The sequence below is a fragment of the Brachyhypopomus gauderio genome, unplaced genomic scaffold (assembly GCF_052324685.1).
Source record: "Brachyhypopomus gauderio isolate BG-103 unplaced genomic scaffold, BGAUD_0.2 sc50, whole genome shotgun sequence".
Taxonomy (NCBI): Eukaryota; Metazoa; Chordata; class Actinopteri; order Gymnotiformes; family Hypopomidae; genus Brachyhypopomus; species Brachyhypopomus gauderio.
In genome coordinates, this window is record NW_027506875.1 from 108051 (window position 1) to 120411 (window position 12361).

Consider the following 12361-nt stretch of genomic DNA (forward strand, 5'->3'; position numbering starts at 1 on the left):
ACCTGCTGAATATACACACTGTGTCTGTGTTTGTGTTCATGTGTGTGTTCATGTGTAAGTGTGAGGAGTTTTTCTCCTTCTCTCTACAGTCTGTCTAACTGCAGTATTGGAGAGGAAGGCTGTGCTGCTCTGTGTTCAGCTCTAAGGTCAAACCCCTCATCACACCTTAGAGAGCTGAATCTGAACCACAATAAACCAGGAGACTCAGGAGTGAAGCAGCTCTCTGCTCTACTGGAGGATCCACACTGTACACTGGAGAAACTACAGTGAGTTACTGACTTACTGACTCTTTATACACACACACACACACACACACACACACACACACACACACACACACACACACACACACACACACAGTGAATATTCAGTTCAGAATAGCTTTATTAGCATGGCTGTATAAGGTATATATATGTTAGGGGTGGGCATAGATAATTTTTTTTAATCTAGATTAATCTCATTGAAATCTTGAAATTAATCTAGATTAATCTATATTAAAATGGCTCATATGCGTGCTACCCAAGTAATGACTAAAAGTCAGTTTTTGAGATAGGGTTTCTTAATACAGAGGGTGCATTAGACCAGGGGCTCATCTCCTGTTTCCAAAATGCATCAATGACTGCTTGAGGAAGCTGTTCTACTTTTGATACTTGAAGAAAAAAAACATGCTCAATAAAATGTAGACAACTCGTGTTCAACGGTTTATTCAGTTAAACATTTACATTTATGGCATTTGGCAGACGCCCTTATCCAGAGCGACTTACATTTTTATCATACAAGTGAGCAATTGAGGGTTAAGGGCCTTGCTCAAGGGCACCTCAGTCATGGCCTCAGGCCTGGGGATCGAACCCACGACCCTCAGGTCACAAGACCAGTTCCCTAACCACCAGGCCATGACTGCCCTAAACATGAATTTGTAAGCCTACATACTGTACATTAAAAGGGGTTGATAACATGTTTATTCAGCTAAACATGATATTTGAAATGTAAGCCAACATTTAGTACATTTAACTTCACAGACGTAATTTGGGGGGGACTTTTTCAAAAGCCGGTTTTGGTCCTCTGCAGTTTTAACGGTTAAAAATAAATATTTAAATAGCGACGAATCTAGCGCTAGGACCATGCAGAAAATGACTGCTCCGAGCTCCGCTCCGGTAACACTTTACGTTCCTAAAAATGAATTTCCCATGAAGCAAACCTGGCGACTTCGTGGCCGCATCCATGTAAACACACGTACGATTTGTAATTCACAGGTTTGAAAACTCGTTCTCGCCCCTACTGTGCAATTTGGTTAGGAATACAGCCGAGCTAAACTATCAAGTTGAAAGTCATCATAGTTTGCTTACCCATTTTGACCCAGTTCCCAACCCAACTTTAAGAATAGATTAACGGCGATCATTTTTATATCGCCCAATAAGAGTATCAAATTAACGAACGCCGTTAACGGCCCACCACTAAAATATATATATATATATATATATATATATATATATATATATATATATATATATATATATATATATATATATATATACACACACACACACACACAGTCAATATCCTCTCTGTCTCTGTTTTACACAGTTATACAGTCAATATCCTCTCTCTCTCTGTCTCTCTCTCTCTCTCTCTCTCTCACACACACAGTCAATATCCTCTTTCCCTCTCACAAACACACACAGTGAATATTCTCTCTTTCTCACACACACAGTCAATATCCTATCTCTCTCTCTCACACACACACATAATCAATATCCTCTCTCTCTCACACACACATACACACACACACACACACACACACACACACACACACACACACACACACAGTCAGTATCCCCCTTTTTCCTCTGAGACACAAACTATTACTGTATTTATTAGATTCACATACAAACACTTTCTTGCTTGTTCTCTCTACAGTGTGTGTGTGTGTTGATGTGTAAGTGTGAGGAGTTTTTCTCCTTCTCTCTACAGTCTGTCTAGCTGCAGTATTAGAGAGGAAGGCTATGCTGCTCTGTGTTCAGCTCTGATGTCAAACCCCTCATCACACCTGAGAGAGCTGAATCTGACCAACAATAAACCAGGAGACTCAGGAGTGAAGCAGCTCTCTGCTCTACTGGAGGATCCACACTGTACACTGGAGAAACTACAGTGAGTTACTGACTTACTGACTCTTCAGACACACACACACACACACACACACACACACAGTGAATATTCAGTTCAGAATAGCTTTATTAGCATGGCTGTATAAGGTACACTGTTGCCAAAGCATTATAACAATGACAATAACATTGACAAACAACAAATCACAATAATAATATACATAATATATATGATAACATTTAGGGAAAGTTAGAAAAGTTATCATTATAATTATGTATATTTTGAAGCTGAAGGGGGGGGGGGTTGTTTCCCACTGTCTCTCAGGCTGTGACGTGTAGTTACATATTTAGCAGGGAGGGGGCGCTGTGTCCCCCTCCTAGAATGATTTGTAGTTGTTCAGTTTGTGTTAATGTTTAGAAGTTTGGGATTATCTTTATGAACTTGTGTGTGTAAATTTTTCATGTTGGTCTGAATTTTTCACATTTTAGAAGAAAGTGCATCTCTGTCTCGACCTCACCTGTCGTACAGTGACCACACAGCCTCTGCTCTATGGGCAGCCAGGACTGTTTATACCTGCCTCTCTCTACAGCCAGGCTGTGGTCACTGAGTCTGTACTTGGTTAGGATCTGTCTCTGCTTTGTATCTCTGACAGTCAGGAGATACTCTTCCAATTAATACTCTGTTTTTAGGGCCAGATAGCATTCAAGTTTGTTTTGAGTCTGAATTTCTTTCCCCCAATTTTCCAGATAATCCCTTTGACTGCGTTTGATGATGTGGTTAATGTTTAGTTTTGAGGTTAAAGCAGTGCTGGAACGAGGCTGATCTGTTAGAGGGTTAATAAGCCTCAGGACCAGCTGACTGAGGGGGCTCTTCTCGGGGTTCAGTTCTTGGGTCTGTAACGTCTTAAAATGTAGCGTATCACTGGGACTTGTCTTCAGGTGCATCCAGAAATTTAGAGCTCGTTTTTGGATATTGATGATCAATGGGAATCGGCCTAATTCTGCCCTGCATGCATTGGTTGGTGTTTTTCTTTGGACTTTTAGAATCATTCTGCAGAATTCTGCATGCAGGGCTTCAGCTGGATGCTTGTCCCATCTAGTGTAGCTTTGCTGACTGAGTGGACCCCATACCTCACTCCCATACAGCGCAATGGGCTGAATCATACTATCAAATATTTTACACCATATTGGAACCGGAATGTTGATATTGTAGAATTTTCTCCTGATGGCATACATTGCTCGATGAGCTTTATCTTTTAGTGCATTCACTGCCGTACTGAAACTCCCGGATGCAGTAATAATGAGGCCAAGGTAAGTGTACTGCATCGTGTGCTCCAGGGCGGTGCTGCCCAGACTGAACTGGTATCTGTGTTCCTGACATCTGGGCTTCTTTTGGAAGACCATAACTCTGGTCTTCTTCATGTTTACTGCCAGGGCCCAGTTCTGGCAGTACTGCTCCAGCAAAGTCAATGTAGGCTTTATTGTCAATTCCTTCACGTTATGGACATACAAAGTAATCGAAATTACGTTCCCCACTTTCCCTCTGTGACGCTGAAGGCGTCGGGACAGAGGCAGCCGGAGACGTGGGTGGAACAGAAGGGAGTTTATTCTCCATGACTCAAACAACGATGCCAAAGTAAAACTCGTAGCGCACACACACACAACGATGCCAAAGTAATGCTTGTAGCGCATACACAGGGAGAGAATATCTTGTGGAATGCTCGCCGGATCCAGAGACGCTCGTGGCGGCAATGTGCAGCACTGGACCGGACGACCTGCGGGCTTAAAAAGAGCAACGTAATAGGAAACAGGTGCATCAGTATTCTGGTGATTGTGATGGTGGGAGTGGTTGTGTTCTCGGGGGTGTGTGCTGGGATCGGCTGCTGGCCGGGATGCGCGCCCTCCTGTGGCGACCCGGCCCCCTCACCGTGACACCCTCGGTGTTGACACAACAGACATTTCAACATATTTAGGACATAAAAAGTCAATACACAGGAATACAATGTAATAAAATATGTGGTTGTAATAAATAGTGATAAGTAGTCCTGAGTTGGTGTTTCACAGTGAGAAAGTGTTAATAAAAATAAATAGTATTTGTGCAAATGGATCGCATTAGCAGGTCCAGGTGCTGCTGGAGCCCCTGTGCACTCGGGGACAGCAGCACCAGGTTGTCTGTGTAGAGTAGGAACTTCACCTTCCCATCCTGCAGAGCGAGACCAGGAGCTGCAGACTGTTCCAACTGCACCGCTAACTCATCAATGTAGATATTAAAGAGTGTTGGACTCAGACTTGCAGCCCTGCCTCACTCCTCTATTCTGAGTGAAGAATTCTGTGTGTTTGTCTCCAATTCTTACTCCACATTTGTTTCCCAAATACATTGATTTGATGATGTCATAGACTTTACCCCCTACACCGCTCTCTAGAAGTTTGTAATAGAGTCCTTTGTGCCAAATAGAATCGAATGCCTTCTTAAAATCCACGAAACAGGCTAAGATTTTTCCATTTTTGGTCTGATGTACATGTTGGCTGATTAGGGTGTGCAGGGTGTAAATGTGGTCAGTAGTTCTGTGATTTGGAAGAAAGCCAATGTGATTTTTGCTCAGGACATCGAGTTCTGTAAGGAAAGACAGAATTCTGTTATTTAAAATGTTATTAAACACTTTCCCAGATTACTGCTCACACAGATGCCTCTGAAATTGTTAGGGTCTGATTTATCTCCACTCTTAAGGATCACCTAAAGCCTGGTTTATACTTGGCGAAAATGACGTAATCGCTGTGGCTCCGCCCGTGCGCGAGGGCCTCGCGTGCTGTCAATTTGCGAGGTCGGGCACCTCTCGAATTTTGTAACTTCGCTGGCGCCGCACCTCAGCGCAATGAACAAAGTCATGTTTGCAGGGTTCATACACCTTTACAAGGTGGAATTAAAGCAATTGTACGTCACTTTCAAGGTCCAGTTCAATATTTCCCAGCACGATAAACTTAAAATAAGTTAAATATTTATACATATACTCGAAATGATTCGAAATAATTTGCTTTTAATCACATTATTTAATGGTGATTTATTTTCAAAACACCCAATCTTAACTTCTTCACGTTCTCTCATGTTTCGTCCTGGAATTACAAGAGGCTCGTATTTGTTAACGTAATACAAGATGTAGCACTCGTTATATGTAGCTCAATGGCTACAATAATAATACTATGCAGAATGAGTCAACCAATGAACTTGGACTGTTCAAACACACTCTCTAGGCTCTCTAGGAGGGCTGGGACAGAAAAACTGCAACAGACCAAGTTGTGCAGGGACAGAGGTACAGTTGTGTATTTATTGACAAAAAAAGAATGGATCCCTTTTGGACTGACGTGTGTGGATGACTAGGAAAGGAAAAATAAAGGAAATATAAAACAAAATGATGACCTGGCTTGAATATGTATACAATGGAGTATATCAATTAAACATATGAAATTCTGTTGATAAACAATAAAACAATTACTGGAAAAATACTCCAAAAGACAAAAGTTCCTGAATTAAGTTATTGTAAAATTGCTAGTTTTATGAAACACACAGTCAACTTCACAGAAATTAGATTTAGCTCAACTCTGCATGAAAATCTCATCATTCCTTGAATAAGGATTTTTGAGTATAGAACAGCTGCTTATATTGAAAATAAATTGATAAAGTCAATGTCCGTTTTTTTTCCGTGTATGAGTCAGTTTGTCCCAAAAAAAATGTTATATATCTTCACTACCCAGGTAGACAAAAAATTGGTGTGGGTGTGTGTGTTACTAGTGCTGGCTAATGATGTGTCGTTCGCGAACGATCTGGTTCTAAGAGCCGGCTCTTTGAATTGAACGATTGGAACCGGCTCCGCAATGGGAGTCGTTTTAGGATCCTATTTGGGAGCCGTTTTTTTTCCTCCGGTTTTTTTCCTTCAGTATCTCGCTGTCCCTCCACCTCTCTGCCGTTGCGCTTGTGCTCTGCAATTGCCACAGTGCCAGTTTTTTCCAACGTCGTTTTTATTTGTCCTTCGGTGCCTCTTCCACTCCTTGCGCGTATTGCTCTGCTTCTGCCAGCGCAATGGACAAAGTTATGTTTGCAGGGTTCATACACCTTTACAAGGTGGAATTAAAGCACTTGTACGTAATTTTCAACGTCCATTTTCAATATTTCCCAGCACGTTAAACTTAATTAAGTTAAATATTTATACATATACTCGAAATGATTAGAAATAATTCGCTTTTTTATCACATCGATTTAGTCAGTTTTGTTGTGAAACGAAATAGTTACATTTTCAAGCATTTTCAAGTACTTTAGCCTACTTTAGCACTTTTCAAATCTGGAACACAATGCAACATTAAAATTTGTCAGGTAAATGTTCCTTCCCGTTTTTAAAAAGCGTTTAAAGTGTTTCTTTTATACTACCACACAGGGTTGACAGGTCCTACAAAAATATCCAGCCCAAAGTCAGTGTAAAACCCGCCCTCCAGAAGCTTAAACTAGCCCAAAGTATATGTCTGTCACAGATTTTATACCAAATGGCAAAAACTATGAGTCTATGACTTAGTTTTTTTTTTTGTTTGTTTATTATCAGTATTGCTGTTTATATTAGTCATTAATGACTGGATTTTCAAACAAGCCCAATTTGGCGTGAAAACCGCGAACCTGGCTATCGTTTCGGAGAACACTGCAAAAAATGTCTCCACTGTCCGCATGTCAAGCGTGTGCTCCACACATCTGAACAATCACACGCAGCTTTCAATTAATAATGTAAAACACTGAGAAAAAAGGTTATCCCCACTTTTTTTGTGGAAACAGGCAGACAATTGGCCAAGCTGTATTGCGTTCTATTTTGGTGCTATTTTGTGATAATTTAATAATTGGTTATAATAAAAGTTTTATTTATAAAGCATTGTTATGCAGCATTTTTACTCATCACAAGTGCTTAACAATGTCAATAATGAAACAAAATGTTATAAAATTAGGTTTAAGCTATTAATTAATTAATGACGTAAAAAAAATATATATGGGGAGCCGTTTGGGAGCCGAAAGAGCCGGCTCTCCGCAATAAGAAGAGCCATTAGAGCCGCATCTCAAAATAGAGCCTAAAATCCCATCACTAGTGCTGGCTCTCTTCATCCACGTTGTCTCTCTCTACGCCCGCTTTCAGCAACTCGTGCTGCAGAGTCTCACTCGCACAGAATTCTGGGAAACGTAGTCTCAGGTTGGCTCGCCATCCCGGATTGGGTAAATTCTCTTAACGCTTGCCGTCTATTAAAGCAACCTACACAATACGGCTCAGATTAACAAGGCTGTACTGCAAATATACACATAACACATAACCGAGTGGTATTTGCAGACTCTCACGCTATACACCGTAATTGTACATCTCCCACGCCAAATGCTAGCCCACCCCGCTTAGCCGACAAATTAGCAACAGAAAAACGAACACTTAACAACATATAACCAGCATAGTTTTTACTCCGGTTGCTTTTAATATGCTTTAACCTATTTTATTAACTCATTAACTCTCTCAAAACCTGAATATATACACCACATATACTACTTAACCGAATCTTTCATCCGCCAACAATGTCCAAACTCTCCGGAGCCTCTCTCCACCACTTTATCCACTAAAAATGGCGAGAGTCCACTCAGCTCCCAGCAAGACGACAATTGAAAAGAAAACGCCAATACTGGACGTTTTAGGTCTCTTTATCACAAGTAAATAGAACTTAAACTCAGTTTTAGCTTCACTAATGTGGCTCTCGTTCAGCTCAAAACTCGCTCTCACACCATGTGCTTGAGAAAGAAAAAACGACAGGGGAAGAAGGGGGGAGGGGAGAGAGTGGGAGGGGCAAACGCACCCAATCCACAGAACGACTCAGCAATAAGCAAGAGTGCTAATTTTAACGGGGTTACAAAGAGAACAGTCAGACATATTTGTTGTGAAACGAAGTAGTTACAATTTCAAGCATTTTGGAGTCACTCGCAAAAGTATAAACCAGGCTTAAAGCTGGGTGTACACTGTACGATATTTTAAATCGTGTACTCAGCTCCAGCTCAAACTGTACGACTAAATCGCAAGGTTTAAAAGTTCACAGCTCACAATTCATATACTCATACTATACGACCCGACGCTCTCATGCGACCTGACTGCTCACACTATACGTCCTTACACCACATATCGGACTCTTGTATCCGGAACTGCATCATAAAAACGGGAGAAGAATAAGTATAAGAGCCTGGAAGTAGAGAGACGCTCACCTGAAATGTCCACACACAAAAAAAAACGCAGCCTTGGCAATTTGTGCCATTCTGTGTTTAGAAACACCTAAAAAAATGGCAACGTACATGGACAAAGAAATGGCTGGGCAGACGCGGGTTTTCACCTCATTCACTGAAAAAGTACCATTAACTTGTGTTTTATGATGTATATTTGCAACTAGCAAATATTGCTTGCTAATCAAACAATATTTCAATGATTTAATCAAAAAAGAAATTCACTCGCACATGCGCGCGCACACACAGGATTTTACGTCCTCTTCTGCCGTTCGCGCATGCGCAGTGTGAGAGGTTGCGGAGAGTCGGCTCGTGGAGCTGCTTCAACAGTGCGATACTCTCACGAGGAGCGATTTGAATTTCAAACATGTTTGATATTCTTGCGACGCTGTGATTTCTGATCGGGAGTTGGTCGTGAGGTGTGAATTGCTCCTCGTTTACCTGTGTAAACTATACGATGCACGACATGCGATTGAGCCGAAACTCGGCCCGATCGCAAAAATAGTCGCACGAGTGAAAAATCGGCTGAAAATGGGCCAAAAATCGCACAGTGTACGCCCAGCTTTAGGCTCGACAGAGATGCACTAACTCTTTACCGCTCTTATTTACAGAGCAGTCCAGGTTGTTTCTGACTCTGAGGGCTGGTGTGAGGTACGGAGAGCTCTGACCAAACACATGTTTATTGCCCTGTGAATCTACATAGTCTAACTTGGATCCAGTTCTTGCATTAAAATCTCCACACAGCAGCACATTTTCCTGGGAAATTTCCTGTGGTAGGCTGTGTGGGCGGGGCCTCTGGATCCTCTTCAGAGTCAGTACCGTCCACAGTGGCGCTGGTTCCCTCTCTTTCTACCTGAGCCCTCAGGTGAGGAAAGCTCAGCTGAAAGGAGTTGAGGCTGAGCTCGTTGCCCTGCACCAACACTGTCCCTTTAGTGCAGGTATCACCAAATGGCGGACCGCGGTCCGGATCCGGACCCGAACGCCGTCCTGTCCGGACCCAATCACATTCCTGATTAACTGGATACGGACCCAAATGCCAAAAAAATTTTAACGGGAGACTATATTTTAAACCGGAGAATTTATTTTCAGACGAGTGTTACGTTCACCACCCATTTGAGTGTTAGTTTCGCCCCCCGCTCAACAACTTTCGTTCGCCACCCCCCCCCCCCCTCAACAACTTTCGTTCGCCACCGCGGACCCGGACCTAAGGTCTGAGCTATCTGCCAAAAATGGACCGCGGAAAGATTTAATTGATTACCCCTGCTTTAGTGTAATAGGTGATGGTCAGTACGGGGTTCTCAGTGTCCAGGAGTTCGTCTGTACAGACGGTTATCCTGCCCCCCCCCCTGCCGATCCCCTCTTTGAAGGTGAAGTGGTAGTGGCTGCAGATAGCAGATCTCCAGGCGGATATGGTGGCAGTGTGGAAAATCAGGTTGTTCTTCACCCTATTGCCGTGTATTTGTATGTAGTCTGCGTACAGGGTGTCTGGGTTCTCCTGTAGGATCTGCTGCTTGTGTTTTTTCTTGGCCTGGGGGCTCCTGCATTTCTCCGGGTACGCAACCTCTCTGCACGGCACGGCCTCCGTCTCCATAGTAACCACACAATGTATCGGTTTCTAACGGCTGCGTCTGGAACTTAGCTAGCTAGCTTAGCAGTTAGCCTGAATTACTAGCGGCTAGCGGAGTGTTTTAGCTGTTTATAATCTGTTTCATAGATCATAGAATTTTCACAATGGATGTAATAATTAATATTTTAAAGTTAATTCTTCTGTTTGTCTCACTTTAAGACCCAAATTTGAAAGTATTTCAGGAGCCAATTTTAACTGTGGCTTTCTCTCTCTTTCTCCCTCACACACAGAGTCAATATCCTCTCTCTCTCTCTCGCACACACCCACACACACAGCAGGGTTGCCAACTTTAGAAGATCGCTTGGAGTGAGATTTGAACCTGGAGGAGGTTGCGAGTGTAAATTGTTGAAGGGGGTTGGGGTGGCGAACGTAAGTTGTCGAGGGGGGATGGCGAACATAAAATGTACACAAATTAAGTGTTATATCGCGATCTATCGATCGCCGGTGGTTGGCGCCAGAGTGAACTAGTAACTCATTGAATTGTTACAGGTCCCAAGTGTCAGGATTACTGCAACAGTAATGTGCGCAATCTGAAGAATAGTACAACAGGAGAGAGTGATGACGACCGATGTACTGCCGTTAACGTCCAGACTGCGTCTCTTTATTTGTTATAACCAATAAACATCTCAATGTACAGTACAAACTTTACTGTTCTTCATACACTGTTTATCTTACACAAAAATAATAATCAACTCCAACACATTTCCTTCGTCATCTCTTCACATCACCAACTCTCACTTAGATGGAGACAACTAAGGCACAGTGTATTACACTGGGTAAATTAACTGGTTTTAAACTTAATCGCATTTAGCTGCACATTAGCTGATTTAAGCATCACAATGTACACTGAATTTAACCTCCCATTCATATCAGGACAGAACTGAATACAGGCAGATTAATATGCCAAAATGTAAACAAAATATAATTTGCTCACTGGTTTCCCTGAAGACAGTATAAATTGCATGTAAAAATGCTTAAATATTACAAAACCCAAAATAATGTGGGGACGTTTTTAGGGGCACCACATAATCATAGATATGGATCAGAGGTAAATAAACTAGAATTTTTTTTCCGGCGTGAGATATCGCAAGTGTGGCGTGAGAGCGTGTGAAAACGGTCAAATGCGTGTCTCACGCTCAGTGCATGAGAGTTGGCAACCCTGACATAGTCAACATCCTCTCTCTCTCTGTCACACCATATGTCACTTCTGAATACACACATTGTCTGTGTGAGTGTGTGTTGATGTGTAAGTGTGAGGAGTTTTTCTCCTTCTCTCTACAGTCTGTCTCACTGCAGTATTACAGAGGAAGGCTGTGCTGCTCTGTGTTTAGCTCTGAGGTCAAACCCCTCATCACACCTGAGAGAGCTGAATCTGAACAACAGTGAACCAGGAGACTCAGGAGTGAAGCAGCTCTCTGCTCTACTGGAGGATCCACACTGTACACTGGATAAACTACAGTGAGTTACTGACTTACTGACTCTTTATACACACTCACTCACACACACACACACACACACACACACACACAGTCAATATACTCTCTCTCACACATACACACTGTCAATATCTTCTCTGTGTCTTTCACAGGGTGGCCACGGGTCCTTAAAAAGTCTTAAATGGTATTAAATTTCATTTTTGTCAAATAAGGCCTTGAAAAGTCTTATTTTGTCTTAAATTTTCAACCACAATGTCTTAAATTTGCGGAGCTAAATTTAGGGATGAATAATTCCGTTAGCGGTGTGTTGAACTTAAATATTGCTCGCAAGTATTTCGGGCTTAACGAGCACCGGTAGTTGTTGGACTGGCGGGATCATAATTTCATGCGGGCTGTATGTACGTTAACGTCTGTTCGGAGAGATGGGGAAATGCAAACTTAGCCAGAAATGGTTGGAAGACCCGACATATTCTTGGTGGCTCAGAGCTGTCACAGATACCAGCGAGGCTCGTCAGCAGCAGCCTGCAATATCTACGTTTTGCCCAACAAGAGAACCATTCAGTCGAGCTCTGCTCAACGTCGCATTCACGCTGTAGGCTATGCGGCTCTACCAATACTTTGAAGGCTTAGGTAATATGGGCGCTAAAAACAGCTAAGAGTCACCAGTCATACAGATCCAACGAAGGAATTGACTCATTGTTTAAAACCATGTTCCCTGATGCCGCCTTCAAGTCTGGTTTATACTTTCGCGAGTGACCGTAGCGCGTGAACCTCCGCGAACGGCGGGACCGTTGCAGTGTTGTCCGAAACGATATATGTGTTAGTATAAAGAAACACTCCTCAAAAACAGGGGAAGGAACATTTACCTGACCAATTTAATGTTACTTTGTGTTCCAAGTTTGACAAGTGCTGAAATTTA

The 12361-nt window shown here is 42.4% G+C and overlaps 1 protein-coding gene across 7 annotated transcripts in view; it reads left to right on the forward strand.

The window, feature by feature from the left end:
* LOC143487826 (NACHT, LRR and PYD domains-containing protein 3-like) overlaps positions 1 to 12361 on the forward strand; it is a 74665-nt gene that overhangs the window by 37445 nt on the left and 24859 nt on the right. For 5 of the 7 annotated variants that reach the window (XM_076987038.1, XM_076987043.1, XM_076987036.1 and 2 more), the window contains 3 exons: positions 90 to 266; positions 1972 to 2148; positions 11288 to 11464. In XM_076987038.1, the coding sequence (XP_076843153.1) occupies positions 90 to 266; positions 1972 to 2148; positions 11288 to 11464 (531 nt within the window). The remainder of the gene's footprint in view (positions 1 to 89; positions 267 to 1971; positions 2149 to 11287; positions 11465 to 12361) is intronic. The other 2 variants (XM_076987041.1, XM_076987042.1) reach the window with 2 other exon arrangements.